The following is a 21,767-nucleotide window of genomic DNA, read 5'->3' as shown; positions in this document are numbered from 1 at the left end:
TGTATTGCTACAACAAACTTCATGTTTATCCATCATCGACCTGAAGTTGATAAACCAATAGCAGCTGGGGGGTATTATCTGCTATCAACATGATCAATTATTTAAATGCCCTCATGAAGACCCGGGTTAGAACTGGTCTGCAGCAACCCATGCTTGTGGCAGGAGGTAAGTAGCGGGAATGGGTGATCAGACTTGCTCACTTGGTTGATGCATGTCATCTTATCTCAACGGTGTAGATTGATGCTCATGAAGTCAGTCACTGGATTGTTGATTATTTACAGACCGCCATCATATAGCCAGAATATTGCTGAGTGCGGTGTTAAATAACAACAACAACAACAAACAAACATAATTGTACAACAGTGAACCAAAGCGATTGTTAGAACAACTCAACCACTAACTCATACAAAAATATTAATAGAACAAATAAATATTTGAGAGACCCCCAACTAGAATTCTATCTGATAACTATCAATGTGTTTGTCTGCATTACCACAGAGACTGGTGTGAGAAGAGGAGTGATTAGTCTCAGTGCGTAGTGCGGCACTGATTGCAATTTGGTGTTTGTCTTCAATACAGCATTCCGAAAGATCGATTTGTCGTCATCCGGTCCATAATATACTCATAGTCAAGCTTGTAATACATCTTATGAAAGAAATAATAAACAAGACTTCAACTATGGTCAATTGTGCACAGCATGTTCTCGTAACACAAAGATGTTATTCATACACAACCAACTCATTGCGTTACATCGTACGATTACAACACATGGACATTAGTTGCAAGGCAAACATTGTCTGGAATCCTAACATCAGAAAAACAAAGCCGGTTGAGATATGGCGCCCCATTGACAGCATTCTATCAAGAATTGCCTGTATCACAAGCACATCTTGATCGACAAGGTCTATAAAGCTGAAGTTTCACATGGATTGTCCTGTTAATGGCCTTTCTGAAACTCCTCATAGAATACTGATCAGATGTTCATAACAGCTGTCATTTCCAAAATCCTTTCATGAATCATCGGATTCTTTGAATTTTCATTACAGCCTTAAACATTGTGATGTCATACACTCGTTCTTGCAAGTCAACTAAAGTTGCAGAGCTTATGAAGCCAAATCTCAATTTGCATGGATTCTGTCAATTGACTCTCTTGAAGGTTTGAAAACTCAATAATTTCAAGCAGGCCATAGAGACTGGAAATTAAATGGTACCTGCTATCTTGAGAGCGGGTCAGAATTGATTAGCCTGTGAGTGACCTCCTCATTTGGTCAAGGTCATTCATTAACTTGGTTCAAGTATTATGACTTTTTCTACAGATAATGTCCAATCTGTTGGATACATGTGTAGTTATTTTGTTAGTTGGATGTATTTCATTGGTTAAACTGATTGCAAACTTGACCTAAAAGGAGAAGGTTGCGTTCTGATGACATTGATACACCTTAGGGATGTCATATTTGGTTAATCGATACTTTTCAGCTCTTGGGAAATTGTGTGACATCCCTATTATTTATATTTAAGGTCAATTCACTCTATACACAATTGTTTACATGATAACTTAGTATTTATTGTTGTTAGCTTTGGAATTTTTGTTCATTTAAGGTCAAGGTCACTGTGAAAGCCATCCTCATCAAGTTGTTGCTGTTTGAGTAGTTTGCGTTGCTTTGGTCTAACTTTCAATCTGTGAAAGCAATTATAATGTGACAGGTGATGTTTGATTGTTGTTTAACGCTGCACTCAGCAATATTCCAGCTATATGATTGCGGCCAGACAACCCAGTGATTGACATCATGAGCATTGATCCACACATTTGGGATACAATGACATGCGTCAAACAAGTCAGCGAGCCTGACCACCTGATCCCGTTAGTCACCATTTACGACAAGCATAGTCGCCTCTTAGGTCAAGCATGGGTTGCTGAAGACCTATTCTACCCTGGATCTTGATGGGTTGATGACAGGTGATGACTAAGCAGTATTAGGTTTTTGTCTCTGACATATTAAGAGTCAAACATGCAAGTGCAGATTGCAATTATGGCAAGCGAACATCAGGTGCCTGTACAGGGAAATTCTGACCGCCACACAACAGGATGTGAGACATTATGGAGGTATTTCCTCACACATATTTTTAGGTCAGCTTGGATCAACATTTGTGACATTTACAGCTGTCGAGGTTCATCAGAATAAGTTCAACTTCTTGGCCAAGTTTCCTTGTTTTGATTTTGCCAATCCGAGCAGAAGTTCTTACTTGTGTGCATTAACCTTTAGCCTGCTGAATTATTTTCACACTTCTTACCCCTACCTGCTCGATTAATTTTAGCATAAGCCGCTCTAAAGAGGGTGGGTGAATGGCCGTTTCTGGTAGTTGTGTGCTGAGAAGTTTGGCTGAAACTTTTTTAACTCGCGATATTTTCTTTTTGAGGTAAATAAATTACTGAAAGTTTTGATATTGGGCAAGCTGAGCATTTATGCATGTCATACGTAATTTAAATGTTACGCAAAGCCTTCTTGGTAAATAGATATGGCGAGTTTTATTTTGGGGTGGCGTTATGCTATCCGCCTGTCGTATGGGTTTGACATCAGATGCACGGGAAGTGACACCTCTGTCGAATGGGTTCGACATTAGCGTGCAGAGCTTTAAACAGGTCAGCAAAAAGAGGTGCACAATTGGTGCCCATCTGGATTCCTTCTTCCTGCCTAAATGTCTTATCCCCACTTTTCACATCGATGTTATCTATGAGGAAGTCCAGCATTTCACATATTGTTTCCTCTGTAAACTTCAGATGGCATTTGCATTCATTTTGGCCAAATTGCCCCGAACCTCTGAAGATGCAGCTGTAACTATACCTCTGATCTCCATGTTTGGTGAAAAAAGTCCCATGCATCAAGGAATGGTTTTTTTCTTAAGTTTGTCTTGTGGGATAGTGGTGTACAAAGATGAAAAAAAGGAAGGTTTTGACATAATTGAACTTGGCTCTTTTCTGAGATTGCAAGAAAATCAAGCAAATCCTTTTTGTTTTTTAGAATCCACATGGTATTAATGCCACTTGTCTCAGATATTTTATGTGAATATGTAGAAAGTCCTTCCATCATTGCACTAAGGATTATGGTTAATCTTTCAGACAGGTATTTGGTACATTTGCTGGATCCAGCAATATATCTCTCTGTGTAGGGATTTTTATGGAGCTTTGGAATTCAGTACAAAAGAGGAATGGAAGCGGCTTCTGGTTTTTCGAATTAAATCAAAACTTGACAATACTGATGTGAGGTTTTGTCAGATCTTCCTCAGTTAACACTCTTGTCAAGTCACTCACAGGGTCAACATGCCATAAACAATAGTAGTCCCTGATGTTTTTGCTGTTGTGACGTGATTACAAATTATGTCCACAATCATGTCTGTATTATGTCAATAATGGTATTTGCATTATGTCAACAATGTCGCCGAGCGTCTGAAATCATTATTACACGTGCATTTTGTATGGATTTTTCTGAACTATTTTGAAGCATATTGATGATAAAACTGTGGTACTGTTGAAAGCAGCAATAAACATGTTAAACTCCCCTAACACAATCAGCCACTCACGGCCTTACATCTACATGTCGTGGTTGGAGAGTGACTATTTGGAGACATGTTATGACAGAAACATAAATCTTTGAGATGTCTTTTACAGGAATGAGCATGTTTAAGGACATCTTGTATCTGTTGCGGGTATTTATCTAGACCTACACAGAAGTCGATTATACAGCCCCAAGTCCGCATCAAATGTCAGAAAAAATTCCCAAGTTAGAATTATTCCAATTCATCATGTTCATGTTAGTAACTGTGGTTATTAATGTTGTAACTAACGTGATGGTTTTGTCAAGGTGACTTGTACTTCTATGATAACAGGGCCAACAAATGGGAAGAGGCTTTAATGGCTAATTTTACATTATTTCATTGAATTCAATGTTAACATGCAAAGTTAAAATGACTCTGAAATTGAGAAAATAACAATCTCAAATAAATCCCAATATTGAACAGATTAAAAAAAGAAAATTGCCATTGGCCTTTAGTTTGGAATCCTAGATAAATCTCTGGGGCCCGTTTCACAAAGAGATCGTAGCGCTCTCGGTCGTAAGTCTATGTTAAAGAATAGAAGTTACGATAGTCGTAGCGCTACGATCGCTTTGTGAAAGGGGCCCCTGGTCGTAGTGGGTCTGTGTATGTCCGGCGATGTGTCATGACAGATGAGCAGGTCATTTTTGGACACAACGTAGTTTAATAGAATTAGGGTCTGGCATGGCAGAAAAGCATATAGGTTAGGGTATGGTGCTAGAGCTTATTATTAAGCCATTGCCTCTCCCTGCTTGAGAGCATAACTTCTAGGACATGCTGTGAATGGACAGAATTTGATGTAGGGACATGCCATAGCAGAGGAGTAAGTGTTTAAGGACATGCCATGGTTGAAGGGTGTTATATGTTGAAGGACATGCCATAGCAGAAGAGTAAGTGTTTAAGGACATGCCATGGTTGAAGGGTATTATATGTTGAAGGACATGCCATAGCAGAAGAGTAAGTGTTTAAGGACATGCCATGGTTGAAGGGTGTTATATGTTGAAGGACATTCCATAGCAGAAGAGTAAGTGTTTAAGGACATGCCATGGTTGAAGAGCTAGTGTTTAAGGACATGCCGTGGTCGAAGAGTGTTTGATATAGGGACAATTGCCATAGCTGAAGGGTGCATGTTAGAATAAATACCATGGTTGAATGACAATACGTGTTTAAGGACATGCCATGGTTGAAGAGCAAGTGTTTAAGGACATGCCGTGGTTGAAGAGCAAGTGTTTAAGGACATGCTGTGGTTGTAGAGCAAGTGTTTAAGGACATGCTGTGTTGAAGAGCAAGTGTTTAAGGACATGCCATGGTTGAGGAGCAAACATTTAAGGACATGTATAGTTAGCAAGGAGCAAGTGTTATGATGCTTGCTACTTATACATACTGATATGTATTGTGTGGTCAGCCCTATATTTTGCTGTATCTATTTTCAGAACGTTTCAACAGCTATGTGACCCTCAAGCTGCAGAATGTGAAGTCGACCACGATCCAGGTGAAGGGGAACAACCCATGCTGGGAGCAGGAGTTCCTGTTGTAAGTACCGACCTGGCTTCATTCCATAAACATACATGTTCTGTACTCGTTCGCCTTCATAACTTTGTCTTGAGTACGTTTTTAATGACATGCTGCAGAGTTACTTTGTTTGTTTATTTGTTGTTTCGCACTCAGCAGTATTCTAGCTACATGACGCTGGTCTGTAAATAATCGAGTCTGGACCAAACAATCCAATGATTGACATGTTGAGCATCGATCTACACTATTGGGATACGATGATATGCATCAACCAAGTCAGCGAGCCTCAGACCACCCGATTCCGTCACGTGATATATTGTTTAATGACAAGTATTATCTAGAACTCTATGATTACACAACAAGTCACTTCTGTTTTCGCATTTCTTTCAGATAATGCACCCATTCCTTCTGACTTTTATATGTTTGAATAAAGATGAAACTTAAGTGTATGCATGACCAGATTGTTTTATACGTGTATCTAAATACAATTTGCCAGGGATACCCTTAAACTAGTCCCAATCAGGCAGTTTGTACCTGTCTCTTGAGACATGCAGCAGGTGACCGGGTAGGGTCAGGTAATAGGTGGGTGGGTACCCGGGGAGTAAATTTAGACTTGTCCCTAGTATCTACAGACAGGACTACGTTACAATAGGAAACAATCTTCACAATTTAAAAAAAGCGATAAATGTGAAAAATCTTCATCACTCTGGATTGTCCTCCCACTGTAAGAGTGAATATTATCCTTCCCTCTTTTTTATCCTGGGTATCCCGAGTGTCAGGATGAATTTCCCTTGTGAATTTGAACCCATACCAGATACTATACTCTAGAATAAAACTTAACCCAGGATAATATTTAGGTAGGATATAATCCTCGCTTTCAATACGACTGAAATAGTGTTCAAAGAAGTGTAGATCCGGGTTATGTCTTCAGCAACCCATGCTTTCTGTAAAAGCGACTGAGCTTGTCGTAGGAGGCAACTGACAGGATCGGATGGTCAGGCTCACTGACTTGTTTGATGCATGTCATTGCGTGGATCGATGCTCATGATGTCAATCACTGGATTTTCTGTTCCAGACTCGATTATTTACAATCGCCGTCATGTAGCTGGAATATTGCTGAGTGCGGCGTTTAACAACAAACAAACAATCAATTTAAAGCAGCTGAACACAACTCACTCACTCACTCACTCTTGTTTCATTCGGCTATATTTCTGCCAGCTATTAAGCCAGGCAATGAAAATGAAGTGTATGTTATGTCACAAGCTGGACAGAAATAGGTTCTTTTATTCCACAGTAGTTGTCTGACCTTTCCGTGATGGCACAAATCATCCAACTATGTGTCCTCTGGAGGAGTCTGATGGGATGTGTGTTGGTTCACATGAGCACTTAAATGGCCATGTCTCCTCGTATGGGGATGCTAATTTTAAGCAAACTTGAGAAAATACGCTTGAGCTTACACAAAGTGTAGTTCAGGCATAATCTGTTCTCTGTCATCCGTGCTTTGTAACCTGATTCATTGTCAGCGTCTCCGCGGAAACAAGATGGTGTAGTGGACAAGCTTGCTTCAGGCAATAGAGGTTCTTAAATTTCCTCACCAAATTCTCCTCTAAATATAAAACTACGTCAGCAACCATTTTGAAAATATCATTTTGCCCATTGCGCCATCATTTGTCAGGTATCTCTATGAAATTTGATATTGAGGAAGTATGTTTTCATGTAATTAAATGGATTGTATGTGTTTCATTTTTATGTCAGGTCTAACTGTAATCTTCAGTTACAATGTGTGTTCTTTCAGGCAGCGGTGTTTAAACCATGTAAATGCTGCTCACAGAAATTTTACAAAAGAGTGCTGTCATATCGGAAATGTAATTTGTGGCCATTGCACTGACATTTCTGTTGTGTGAAATTGTATATGCCGTTTAAGTTTGTGGATTTTGCAAGATATGTTGCATAGGTGGATCTAGATCGGGGTGTGTGTGTGTGTGTTGGGGGAGTGGGGGGGGGGGGGGTTTGAGGGTACAGGTACAGGGTACAGGTGTCAGGACCCTTTTGAAAACCAACTGTAGTATGTTGGAAGCAATAGTATGTTGTAGGCAGACAGGATATTCGCCCTTGTGTTAAATTTTTTTCTTGCTCTTTTTCTGTTCCTTATCTTTCCTTAATCTTTGACAGCCATGGAAAATGAAAATGTAATTTGGCCCCTACAAATTTTATGAACCATTGTTTGTAATTTAATACACAGTGTATATGCGTGTCTGTTGTGTAGAAGCTCAAGTTACTTCTTTCGTATTTTTAGAAAAAAAGACCCGTCTTTTATAGCCTTTTAGGATCTTATTGTCTTATGATTCAACATAGTATGTTGCAAACATTCCAGAAAATCTTGTGTGCTGAAGAGCATTATGGCTATATTTTATTGATGCAGAGGTAAGGTCTTATGTGTAGGTGTTTTATTTTAAATGGTTTGAAACTGATGTCACAGCTTTGCTACATGTTATTTTATGGATTTATCTCGGAGTTTTGAACTAACTGCCCCTGGCAGGCAAATTAGGTTATAAATCGTTATTTTGTTCAAAATTTATAAGCAGTTTAACATTATATTTTGAGATTGTATTTAATGCAATAATATAAAACTTAGCTTTAAAACCTCTTCCTTTTATTGGTCCTGCTGTTAAAGAGAAAGGCAGGTTACCTATACAAAGCCATAAATTTGGTCATATTTATATTAAAATGATTAATATAACTTGGGAATTTTTATTTCCAATTTGTGAATTTTTAATGACATTCACTGGGGACTTGGGGCCGAATATCTGCCTCTGAGCAGGTCTGTATATTCAGGCTCAAACAGTTATTACACCTGTTGCAATCGTCACAGTATTTACTTAATGTTTATCGATCCCAATTGCAAGGATCAATGCTCATGATATCAATCACTGGATTGTCTAGTCCAGACTCGATTATTTACAGACCGCCGTCATATAGCTGGAAATATTGCTGAGTGTGGCGTAAAACAACAAACAAACCAACAAACCAACCAACTACTTAACATTTTTAAGGTTGAGATGCTGGCAATTTTCCCATCACCCTTTGTAGCCAGAGCATCAAGTACTTTTCATCGTTGAAAATTTGCAAATTAGTTTTAGGAATGAAACTGGGGGCCTGAACGGGAACCTATTGAGAGTGTTATGCCATCAATGACTGCTTGCCCCTTGACAACCAATCAACTCTTGTTTGTGTCTTTATATTGTCCAATTTGTTGCTAGCCATCTTAACTATGCTGGTGCAGGTGTCAGCATGGCCCCAATTTCACATCATGAAAATAAATCTTGCCTTAGTGGTTGAAATGAAGCCAAATGTCAACTGCTGCTATCAGTGACTACAAGCAGCTATTGGTGTGTGCTCAGAGCCGAGGGTGTATGGACTCAGCAATATCACTTCGACGTGCTTGTCGCAGCGGAAATTGGGAGTTGGCTTCGCATACACTTCTTCATTGTCTGCAGAATAAAGATTCACAGTTTATTTGATGTGGCCATAAGACATGCAACCTCCGAATCAAATATACACCCTTAGATTATCTCTGTGAAGTAAAGGAGTCAAACTTATTGATTATTGTAAGGAGTTTAATCATATTGATTCTTTTCTTTGTGGATCCCGAATGTAAAAGAACTCATTTTTGAATTTCATTCTACTTTTTTAAGATGGCTGTATTTGAATTTCATGCTTTTCCAAAGATTTGAATAGCGTTTGTAGAAGCTGTAAAGAAGGAAAATGTAGTCGTGGCTTTTTGCTTTGCCGAGTATTGCTCAAGCCTCTTGCACTAGGTCAGCAATATGATATCAGGATTTATATGTTAATTTGTCCTGTTTTTCGTTTTGTAGTTCTAATCAGTGTCAAGGAAATTCTGTTTGTATCTTTGGATTAGTGTGCAGCCCAGGGACGTACGTGTCAAGGCTATGACAGGAGCTGAGAAGGAAAGGCTTTGTATAGATTTGTTGTGTAATGAAAGCTGTGGTATGTCAGTACACAATTTATAGATTGACTTTAAACCCATTGTCTCTATCAAAGGCCTGCCCACAAGATATCAGTAAGTCAACTGTAGATATAGGTTTGTCAGCTGTTGAGTGGTCAGCTGTGAATATCAGGAATATCAACTGTAGATGTCAGTAGGTCAACTGTAGATATTAAGTGAGGTCAAATAGTAGGTCAACTGTATGTATCAGGGAGGTCAACTGTAGATGTCAGTAGGTCAACTGTATATATCAGGATGGTCAACTGTATGTATCAGGAAGGTTATCTTTATGTATCAGGGAGGTCAACTGTAGATGCCAGTAGGTCAACTATATGTATATCAGGAAAGTCAACTGTATATATCTAGAAGGTCAACTGTAGATGCCAGAAGGTCAACTATATGTATATCTGGAAGGTCAACTGTATATATCAGGAAGGTCAACTGTAGATGTCAGAAGGTCAACTATATGTATATCAGGAAGGTCAACTGTATATATCAGGAAGGTCAACTGTAGATGTCAGTAGGTCAACTATATATATCAGGAAGGTCCACTGTAGATGTCAGTAGGTCAACTATATGTATAATGAAGGTCAACTGTAGATGTCAGTAGGTCAACTATATGTATTAGGGAGGTCAACTGTAGATTTCAGTAGGTCAACTATAAACATACAGAGATAAACTGAAATGCGTATACACCAAAGTTTCTGATTATAACATCCAACAGGGTCAAATTAGGAATTGTTTTTTATTATATGAGTCTGTGGCCTACTCACTAAAGGTGAACTACATAGCCTTCTGTTTGCATTAGAACTGGAGTCCACATCATTAGTCATTGAACTTAATTATTCCTGAGTACTGGACAATATTCCGCTTTGTAATGCTTCCATTCATTTGCAGTGTAACCTATTTCTACTGACCCACAGCCTGCCCACTGACGACTCAGTCCATCACTTAGCTCTCACTTCCATTGTGTCCGACTTGTCCCAGTGTTTAGTGATAATCACCCTAATTATCTCCCTTTCCCTGATCAGCTCAGCCGGCCTTGTAAGTCTGTGTTGTGTTTACCGTGGCAACATCAGACCGGTATTAATTGATGTCAGACGTGTATCATTCCAATCAGTAACACAGAGCCCCCAAAGCAAATTAATGCTTCGATTTCTACCCATTGATCTGCTGCTTTACCGTTTTCTCCCTCAGTGGTCCCTGCTGCACCTTGTGTCCAGGGGCTGTAGGTATCAGCTAGGGAACTGGGGTGCTTCCTTTATGGACAGTTTACATGGTTAACTTTCTCTGATCTACACTTCCAAGCTTTATCCAAGCACATATTTCATCAACAGTGTCGAAAGCCACTGCTGGATTATGGCATATTGTCCCAGTAGGGTTTGATTAGGAACTTCTGAATCAGGCCCAGCAGGACGCTGGTTCAGTGTTATCATTGATCACACTGTTGTCTGTACTCGGGGATCGAGGTGTGAGAGAGCTGTAAATATGCAGTTGATCAGTCATGGCCCATCCCAAAGTGTCCTGAGCTAAAATGTACCCACCTCTTCCCGCCAGAAGTATGCCTAGTGTTGCTGTGGTGAATCAGTGGTATTTCTTACGTATGAGTAAACCAGGATAGGCGACTCCTGAAAAAAACAACTGACTCGTCACGTCTGGGAAATAATGCTTCCACCATCCCTGTGCCTCTGATACTAAAATTGCCTAGCATAGAAACATGGCCACTGTAGGTAATAAAAAAGAATCGAGTGTTCTTTAACTTCTTTGAGGATTGGGTGCACAGGTGACTGAGTCATCGATGCACCAAGATCTGCTTTTTGCCAGAATCCTATGATTCTTAGTCTGTCAGCATTCCACCTGTGAATGGGTGGTAGGGTAACCTGGTGGTCTGCTGGTCCTGCTGAAGACCTGGGTTCACTTCCCCACTTGGGTACAATGTGTGAAGCTCATTTCAGGCGTCTCCTCTTGAAGAGATATTGCTGGAATATTGCTGAAAGCTGGGTAAAAGCTTGCTCACTCACTCTACCTGCGATCATGGGCTCACCAATATCATTAATCTCTGTACCTGTGAGGGGCGGTCGGGTAGCCTAGTGGTTAAAGTGTTCGCCCGTCACGCCGAAGACCCGGGTTCGATTCCCGACATGGGTACAATGTGTGAAGCCTATTTCTGGTGTCCCCCGCCGTGATATTGCTGGCATATTTCTAAAAGCGGCGTAAAATCATACTCACTCACTCACTCACTGTACCTGTGAAGATCCGGGTTAGAATAGGTCTTTAGCAACCCATGCTTGCTGTAAAAGGCGACTGTGCTTGTCGTAAGAGGCGACTAAGGCGATCGGGTGGTCAGACTTGCTGACTTGGCTGACATGTCATTGTATCCCAATTGCAAACAAATCCCAAACAAACAAACATTAATGTCTGAGACCTGCATCACCTCCATTGTTCCTCCCACATTTAAAGGATGCCATCAAGCCGTGCCACAAGACAGGAGGACCTAAAGCCACACATGACCTCAACACATCATTATGGAATTCCCCATCTGCGCAAAATTCTTTTAACTATCAGTTTCAACTTATGGGTTAAAAAACAGTGCACAATAAGTTATGCCCATTTGAAATTAAGAAGCTCTGGGAATGATCCCTTGATGGCTACTTTAAAGCTGACATGCTGTGATGAGATTGAATTACTAGTCAAAGTGACATTAACCCAATTCACTCAAAGTAAAGGATTAGTGATTCTACTTTTCATGTGCCCAGTGTACATGGAGGCTCAAGCATGCTTCTCTTTGGTGTATACAGAGGATCATGGTTTCATTCAAGTATGTTTCTACCTGAACTAAAATTATAAACCTCTAACAATGTCACAATGTTTAACAATGTTATAAATATAGGTTCAACTTTTCTCCAGTAAACCTGTAAAGGATTATTCCCTCAAAATGCCCGGGTAAGTGGGCATTCTGTGAAATTTAACTTTTAAATAAACTTGCCTCTTGATGTGACCACAATTGTGTTTGCTGATTGGTTAAAAGTCAGAAATTTGTTTTAAACATGAAAATTCCATGAAGTGAATCGAACCTGCAACCTCACATATCGTGTTAAGTTTTCTAACCCACTGTTTTCCCACTGAGCCTCTGGAGCAGGTGATGTGAATTTGTTCAGATTATCAAGTCATGATTCCATCTAGTCCAGGCTGCACGTGTTTTTTCTCTCGCATGCTTTGATCGAATTCCTTTTATACCGCACTATAAGGTATATCAATGTTTTCTTATTTTCCCTGGTATTTCTTTCACTTAGACGGTTCATAAGTAGGATATAAACTCCCCCCTCGGTCTTGACGGAGAATGTAAGCCCGGGGAGTCGGGAAATTGTGTCGGGCCTTCGGCCCTCCCCTATTTCCCTCCTCCCCAAGCTTACATTCTCCATCAAGACCTCGTGGGGAGTTATGTCCATAACTTCAAGCACATTTTTATCTGGAAAAGGGGGAAAGTGAGTATGATGTTTCAGGTATGAGCAATATCGATAACTTACGTCCATTGTCAGCTGTTTAGGTTGACAATCTGTAAAAAGTTAAACATCCACTGGGCAACTTTGATTCAATGGGTTGTTTTATGGATTATCAGAGCAGTGGCATCCGAATCATAAAGGTATTTTTGAAAAGACTGGTCCATCACTAGACCAGGAGTAATGCTGTGTGGTGTTGAGCAACCAGCATGGATGCACAAACGGCAGGGCAAGACATGCTTACCCTTTTCACGAACACCATGTGTCCATGCTGATATTCAGTGATCCATTCATATAATTTTCACCACTTTTTATCCCCCCGGCATATAATGCGGGGGGATTTAGCGATCAGCCAATCTGTCTGTCCGTCCGTCTATCCGTCCGTAATCATTTCCTTTTCTGGGGCAGAACTCGAAAATAATACAGTGTATTTGATCTAAACTTGGCATATCTACCAGTCACATACTGAAGCTCTGCCTTTTGCTATTTAGGAATTTTAGAATTTTTTATTTATTTACGTTTCCATGGTAACAAGTTGGACTTAGGTTCTATAAGGGTGGTGTTCGTTTCCGGAGCGTAACTCAAAAAACGTTAAATACTTTCTTACAAAACTTTGCATGTCTACCAGGCACATACTGAACTAGTGCCTTTTGCTATTTAGGAATTTTTTTAATATTTTTTTTTACGTTTCCATGGCAACTAGTTGGATTTAAGTTTTCATATAGGGTGGGTTCACTTATGGAGTATAACAAATAAACTGTGAAATATTTCCTTGCCAAACATTGCATGTCCATATATAAAGTACATACTGAACAGGCGCCATTTGATATTAAGGAGTTTTAGAAATGTTTTTTTTCGAATTTCCATTGCAGCTATTTTGACATGGGCTAAGAGAAATGTTGGGTGGGTTCACTTATGGAGTATAACAAATAAACTGTGAAATATTTCCTTGCCAAACATTGCATGTCCATATATAAAGTACATACTGAACAGGTGCCATTTGATATTAAGGAGTTTTAGAAATGTTTTTTTTCGAATTTCCATTTCAGCTATTTTGACATGGGCTAAGAGAAATGTTGGGTCAGTTACCTGGTTTTGGACCATAATGTGTTAAAATGGGTGGGGGATATAGATGACTTTGTTGACTATACGCTTGTTTCTTGTAATTTGTCATTTGTTTGCATAAAAAAAACCAAAAAAAACACACGTTTTACTTTCCATTTCATGTGGATGCGACCATGGTGGATCTTTTGTTGGTAAACAATGTATGCTTCTTAAAGAACATTCAACTCTTGACTCATTACATACAGAATTGCACATTTACTTGTGGTTACTTTACAGACAGCTGCCAGGAGGATATGTCATCTTACTGATGACTCTTGTTTGCCTTTTTCACCCATTTGAATTTTTTTCGGCGGATAATGTAGTCTGATTATTCTCTGGCATATATGTTTTAAATTTATCATCACAAATTTCACAAATTCCCAATAATTCAGGTTGTGTTGCAGATCTACATGTCCATATGTTTATAGCGTTTAGTAGCTAGACAGTACACAGTGCCATTTAGAAAGTGGTGAAATGTAACAATTGACAACTGGTACTCACACTTTACACTTATCAGAGGGGTACACAAAGTATGTGATCAAGACTACCAGTTGTCGGACTTCCATTTTGTGGAAGCCTTGGTGGCTGAGTGGGTTAGATCGCTGACTTTGTGTGGTTGCGATTAAGTGCCTCATTATGGCAGTGTAAGTTCGAATCCCGGGTTGGACTCAACCAGAATAAGTACTAGAATTTGTACTTTACTAAGAAAGTGTCATCCGAAATATAACATTGAGCAGCTAGACAGTGTTGTTGTGAGACTATCGGGGCCTTCATGTCGTGACCTTGATTTGAGGAAGACATTCTGATGTAGCATGTGCCAGAGACATAAAGTACACCCAGGCTGGCACCCTGCAGGTTTGCCAGTGCTTTGGGTATGTTGCAAGGGTGTAATGAAATCCAGGGTAAATAAATCATCAAGTTATTTATAGATGTTCTTGTTGCGTCTGCTGTGAAAGTTGAGGAAGACCTGTGTGTGGCTCCTGCCCTCAGCCAGGCAAGCTGACTGTACCGGCAGTATTCGCAGGCGAAGGAGGATAGATCAATTGCATATCAATTGATGCTTTTGTTGGGATTTCCCTGATCAGTTTTGCAATCTCCAAGTTGGCCTTTGATGTTGACCTCGACTGTGAGAGCCATCTTGGCAGAATGATTTATAATACTTCCTTTCACATGTCCTGAGAAAGAAAGGGGTTAAGAGCCAATTTACCGGTACTTAGGCCTGAACCTATCTGCCTGATGTACACAAGCAGGGATGTGCTGACTGATTGCTATAGGGTTTTGGAATTTAGTTTTGGATTGCAGATGTGTATATTACTGGAATAACCATTTTAGACGCAACCCTTATTTCTGCAGGCCACATGTTAGTACTCTCCAGAGCACCGTTGCATCACCGTTTTTTAGATGTTCTCAAAATGGAAGAGTGTGCAACTTTAGCCTCATGTCCAGAGACTGATTTGAGCAAAATCAGTCTTGTTCAAGATAGGAATAGTGCATATTATGCATATATTTTAAATTCTCTAGTAGTCCTGGCTCAGAGATTCAGCAGGTTGAGACAGTGTTAAAAGCAGGGGAGTTAACCTGTAAAAGGTGTGTTTGATCTGCACAGTGTATTGTGTTTGTTTGTTTGTTGTTTAAAGCTGCAGTCAGCAATATTCCAGCTATATGACGGCAGTCTGTAAATAATCAAGTCTAGACCAGACAATCCAGTGATTGACATCATGAACATAGATCCTCCCAATTGGTCAGCTAGCCTGACCAACGGATCCTGTTAGTGGCCTCTTAGGACAATCATTGGTTGCTGAAGATCAGTTCTTTTCTAGTCTGAACAGTGTGTGTAGGTCATTTTGAGGAGTGTGTTACTGTTGCAGTTTCTATTGTCTGTGAAGAGTGTACGTCTACTGGCAAGCAAGCAATCATCTAAAACTGATAATTTCTAACGGCAATCATAGAATGAGATAATTGTTTGTTTTCTGTTTTCAAGCAATTTGTTAGTGGTTGGAACTTGTTTGACAAATTCCCATGTTATAATGGGCTGAGAAACACACACAGATATATTTTATGTGCGCTTCACTCAGTTTGATCAATTAGAGACTACAGATCATGTTTGTCATTGTGTGTGGCTTCAAATTTGTTTCAAGTCACAAAGCATGAATACTGAATTTGTTCAGAAAGCAGAAAGAAGTTGAATATCATGAGTTAAAAGCAGACAACAGCTGGACTAATACTTGTGTTTATTTCCAGCGAGACAATGCGGCTTGATACAGGCTTGATCGTCGAGGTCTGGAACAAGGGAATGCTGTGGGACAAACTCATTGGGCTCCACTGGCTCCCCCTCACCAAAATACACCACTCCAACCAGGTAAATAACTCACCCTCCCCTAGAGACGACCCCGTGGTCTAGTGGAAAGAGGACCAGCCCAGTGAGCGGAAAGTGGCTCCCAGCTGTACAGTACTAAAACTCGTTAATAGATGGTGCTTGGTGTTTCCATGTATGTTGGTTCGATTGGTGATATATATGTCTACAGCCTGTGTATGTGGGTTTTCCAAACCCAGAGTGTTTACATTCTCAGCCAAACCCAAGTGGGAGTGTTTTATCAGACTCTTTAAGAGCATTGTGATTTATCAACGCCTCTGTAACCAAGTTGTTCACTCACTAGGCTACAAGTACGAAGGTTACAAGTGTGATCCCACTGAAATGCAATTAACATTTGCCATGTTGAGGTTTCTGGGTGTTTTTGAATCATGTATGGAGTAATAGATTAATGATGTAGGATGTAAGTGTGTGCCACATCTTTGTGTCATGTCGTTTGAGTGTGTGCTCCATGCTTGTCTTGTGTGTAGTCTACATATCAGAATAGTGCCGTTTATGTGAACATTGTATATTATATATGTGTTTTGCTTTGACAGGAGGGGGAGGGGAAATGGCTGTCCCTGGAGGCTGAGCTTATTATGCAGAACGGGGAAGTGATCGGCACCCAACATCAAACTGGACACAACGTCCTCATTGATGCTCGCTTTGAACTGCCATATGGTAAGATGTAGCAAAAAAGATAGGTCACATGAACTGCCATTATGCAAGACGTAACGAGAAGGATAGGTCACTGCCATTATGTGAGATGTAACAAGAAGGATAGGTCACATGAACTGCCATTATGTAAGATGTAACAAGAAGGATAGGTCACTGCCATTGTGTGAGATGTAACAAGAAGGATAGGTCACATGAACTGCCATTATGTGAGATGTAACAAGAAGGATAGGTCACATGAACTGCCATTATGTAAGATGTAACAAGAAGGATAGGTCACTGCCATTATGTGAGATGTAACAAGAAGGAAAGGTCACTGCCATTATGTGAGATGTAACAAGAAGGATAGGTCACATGAACTGCCATTATGTGAGATGTAACAAGAAGGATAGGTCACTGCCATTATGTGAGATGTAACAAGAAGGATAGGTCACATGAACTGCCATTATGTGAGATGTAACAAGAAGGATAGGTCACTGCTATTATGTGAGATGTAACAAGAAGGATAGGTCACATGAACTGCCATTATGTAAGATGTAACAAGAAGGATAGGTCACATGAACTGCCATTATGTGAGATGTAACAAGAAGGATAGGTCACTGCTATTATGTGAGATGTAACAAGAAGGATAGGTCACATGAACTGCCATTATGTAAGATGTAACAAGAAGGATAGGTCACTGCCATTATGTAAGATGTAACAAGAAGGATAGGTCACTGCCATTATGTAAGATGTAACAAGAAGGATAGGTCACTGCCATTATGTAAGATGTAACAAGAAGGATAGGTCACTGCCATTATGTAAGATGTAACAAGAAGGATAGGTCACTGCCATTATGTAAGATGTAACAAGAAGGATAGGTCACATGAACTGCCATTATGTAAGATGTAACAAGAAGGATAGGTCACATGCATTGCCGTTATGTAAGATGTAACAAGAAGGTTAGGTCACATGAACTGCCATTATGTAAGATGTAACAAGAAGGTTAGGTCACATGAACTGCCATTATGTAAGATGTAACAAGAAGGAAAGGTCACATGAATTGCCATTATGTAAGATGTAACAAGAAGGAAAGGTCACATGAATTGCCGTTATGTAAGATGTAACAAGAAGGTTAGGTCACATGAACTGCCATTATGTAAGATGTAACAAGAAGGATAGGTCACATGTTAGTCTGTCATAGCCATGATAAACTAACTATAGCCATGTGAAAAAACTGAGTGTTCTTTAACTTCTTTTGAGTAGCGGGGAAGTCTGGTAGCCTAGTGGTTAAAGTGTTCGTTCATCACACCGAAGACCCGGGTTCGATTTCCGACATGGGTACAATGTGTGAAGCCCGTTTCTGGTGTTCCCCGCCATGATATTGCTGGAATATTGCTAAAAGCAGCGTAAAACCATACTCACTCACTCTTTTGAGTAGTATTGTGTTCAGTGTACAGTGGGGTTGTGTAGATGTATTAGAATTGAATTGGTGCAAAGAACTTGGTAATTGGATTTGCGATTCGATTAGTGATCCTTTTGATAACGGGTGTTACTTCTATGAATTTAATATTCTTGAATCATTTTTGTGGTATATTCATTCTCACTGTTGATTTGGAACATCTTTGCAGTGGAACCTTTAAATATTATTAAGAACAGCAACATCAGATACATATGTGAATAATGGACATTAGAATTATGGCTGTTTCTGAATGAATTTATTTTGTTAATAAGCTACCACAGCCTGATGATGAATGTTATCGGAAAGCAGATAGCTGTTCATGCTGTGATGTAGGCTATTATCCGCTCATCTTGACATGATCAGTGGGAGATTCTGTCGGTGGTCTCTGTAGGTCAAGACGTCCATCGGTCCATTGTGTCAGCATCTTCTTTTACTTACCATTTCATTATTTGCAAAACTTGGTGTAGGATTTTCATTTGGAAAGATTCAAGATGTCAGTTTTTAGGTTTTATGGATATGTAAATCTTTTGAAAACTGAATGAATCACTCATAAAATGGTTAAATGTCTGACATATCAAACCATTGTTTTAAGTTTAAGGGTTTGCACAGTCAAAAATGCAATTGTGTTACTGTAGGCTCAACTTGATAAAGTCAGTGGAAATGTATGTCAGTTTCAGTAATCTTTCCTGAAAACTGTTTTCCTCATGTCATTATGAGGATGTCAATGTATGGTGTAAGACCTCTTCTTCAAGTTGAAGTCACACGTGAATTGACTAGAAGGGCAGCTTCATAAGCTATATAACTGCTTTATGAGGCTTCATTAGGGCATGTATGACCTCTGACGACAATCACTAATATATCCTTGTACTTTGACTCACATGAATGTGAGCTACAGTCCCTGTATTACTGCTCCATGTGTTATACTTTGCGAAGGCAATCACTAATATATCCTTGTACTTTGACTCACATGAATGTGAGCTACAGTGCCTGTATTATGTGTTATACTTTGCGAAGGCAATCACTAATATATCCTTGTACTTTGACTCACATTCATGTGAGCCACAGTCCCTGTATTATGTGTTATACTTTGCGAAGGCAATCACTAATATATCCTTGTACTTTGACTCACATTCATGTGAGCCACAGTCCCTGTATTATGTGTTATACTTTGTGAGGGCAATCACTAATATATCCTTGTACTTTGACTCACATTCATGTGAGCCACAGTCCCTGTATTATGTGTTATACTTTGCGAAGGCAATCACTAATATATCCTTGTACTTTGACTCACATAATTGTGAGCTACAGTGCCTGTATTACTGCTCCATGTGTTATACTTTGTGAGGGCAATCACTAATATATCCTTGTACTTTGACTCACATTCATGTGAGCCACAGTCCCTGTATTATGTGTTATACTTTGCGAAGGCAATCACTAATATATCCTTGTACTTTGACTCACATTCATGTGAGCCACAGTCCCTGTATTATGTGTTATACTTTGTGAGGGCAATCACTAATATATCCTTGTACTTTGACTCACATGAATGTGAGCTACAGTGCCTGTATTACTGCTCCATGTGTTATACTTTGTGAGGGCAATCACTAATATATCCTTGTACTTTGACTCACATTCATGTGAGCCACAGTCCCTGTATTATGTGTTATACTTTGTGAGGGCAATCACTAATATATCCTTGTACTTTGACTCACATGAATGTGAGCCACAGTCCCTGTATTATGTGTTATACTTTGCGAAGGCAATCACTAATATATCCTTGTACTTTGACTGACTTCAGATGTTGTTGCAGATCTGCCTGAGGCAGAGGCCGCTGAGTTGCAAAACAAGCTCTTAGTCCTCAACACAATGAACCAAGAGGTACTTCTTGCACCTGTCTAGCACAGCCACTGTTACCTGCTTAATCACAACCACCTCTAATCTCCAGCTGATTGTACTTCCTGATTTCACTTGCGCAGTTGCTGATCAAATCTGCCTGCCTGCTCAACTGTATTCCTCACTTTACCTGTATTCACTACCAATTTGTATTCACCACCCACCTGTATTCACCTGCCACTTGTATTCACCACTCACCTTTATTCACCACCCACCTGTATTCACCACTCACCTGTATTCACCACCCACTTGTATTCACCATTCACCTGTATTCACCAACCATCTGTATTCACCACCACACCTGTATTCGGCACCACACCTGCATTCACCACTCATCTGTATTCACCATCGACTTGTATTCTACACCCACGGGTATTCACCACCAACCTGTATTCACCACTCACCTGTATTTACCACCCTCCTGTACTTCTACTCACCTGTATTCACCACTCACCTGTATTCACCACCCTCCTGTACTTCTGCTCACCTGTATTCACCACTCACCTGTGCTTCTACTCACCTGTATTATCCACCCTCCTGTACTTCTACTCACCTGTATTCACCACTCACCTGTATTCACCACCCTCCTGTTCTTCGGCTCACCTGTATTCACCACTCAAGTGTGCTTCTACTCATCTGTATTCACCACCCTCCTGTACTTCTATTCAACTGTATTCACCACCCTTCTGTACTTTACTGACCTGTATTCACCACCCTCCTGTACTTCTACTGACCTGTATTCACCACCCTCCTGTACTTCTACTCACCTGTATTCGCCACCCTCCTGTACTTCTACTCACCTGTATTCACCACCCTCCTGTACTTCTCCTCACCTGTATTCACCACCCTCCTGTACTTCTCCTCACCTGTATTCACCACCCTCCTGTACTTCTACTCACCTGTATTCACCACCCTCCTGTACTTGTACTCACCTGTATTCACCGCCCTCCTGTACTTCTCCTCACCTGTATTCACCACCCTCCTGTACTTCTCCTCACCTGTATTCACCACCCTTCTGTACTTGTACTCACCTGTATTCACCACTCACCTGTATTCACCACCCTCCTGTACTTCTCCTCACCTGTATTCACCACCCTCCTGTACTTCTCCTCACCTGTATTCACCACCCTCCTGTACTTTTCCTCACCTGTATTCACCACCCTTCTGTACTTGTACTCACCTGTATTCACCACTCACCTGTATTCACCACCCTCCTGTACTTCTACTCACCTGTATTCACCACCCTCCTGTACTTCTACTCACCTGTATTCACCACCCTCCTGTACTTGTACTCACCTGTATTCACCACCCTCCTGTACTTCTCCTCACCTGTATTCACCACCCTCCTGTACTTCTCCTCACCTGTATTCACCACCCTTCTGTACTTGTACTCACCTGTGTTCACCACTCACCTGTATTCACCACCCTCCTGTACTTCTACTCACCTGTATTCACCACTCACCCGTATTCACCATTCACTAGATCTTCTCATCTAAGTTACATGAATATTAATAGTTATGATTCTCATATTACTTATGGATGCCAACAACAACAGTAGAGCAATATGGATGCTGGAGCAGGTGGTTCCACTTACTCTGATTAATGCTGAAATCTTCACAAATGTAAATTAAGTTCCTTTGAGGAAATTGGGAATCTGAATTATTGATGCATGGTTTTGGTTGGTGGTGAGAGACT

At 40.2% G+C, this 21,767-nt stretch overlaps 1 protein-coding gene across 2 annotated transcripts in view; it reads left to right on the top strand.

Moving 5' to 3' along the window:
• Positions 1 to 21,767, top strand: part of LOC124123945 (protein unc-13 homolog B-like) — a 212,886-nt gene that overhangs the window by 81,629 nt on the left and 109,490 nt on the right. For both annotated transcript variants that reach the window (XM_048394578.1, XM_048394571.1), the window contains exons 3-6: positions 5,025 to 5,124; positions 15,955 to 16,072; positions 16,621 to 16,744; positions 19,978 to 20,057. In XM_048394578.1, the coding sequence (XP_048250535.1) occupies positions 5,025 to 5,124; positions 15,955 to 16,072; positions 16,621 to 16,744; positions 19,978 to 20,057 (422 nt within the window). The remainder of the gene's footprint in view (positions 1 to 5,024; positions 5,125 to 15,954; positions 16,073 to 16,620; positions 16,745 to 19,977; positions 20,058 to 21,767) is intronic.

This window comes from Haliotis rufescens, unplaced genomic scaffold (assembly GCF_023055435.1).
Source record: "Haliotis rufescens isolate VD_foot unplaced genomic scaffold, xgHalRufe1.0.p SCAF_1, whole genome shotgun sequence".
NCBI lineage: Eukaryota > Metazoa > Mollusca > Gastropoda > Lepetellida > Haliotidae > Haliotis > Haliotis rufescens.
This window is presented reverse-complemented; position numbering and strand designations above follow the sequence as displayed.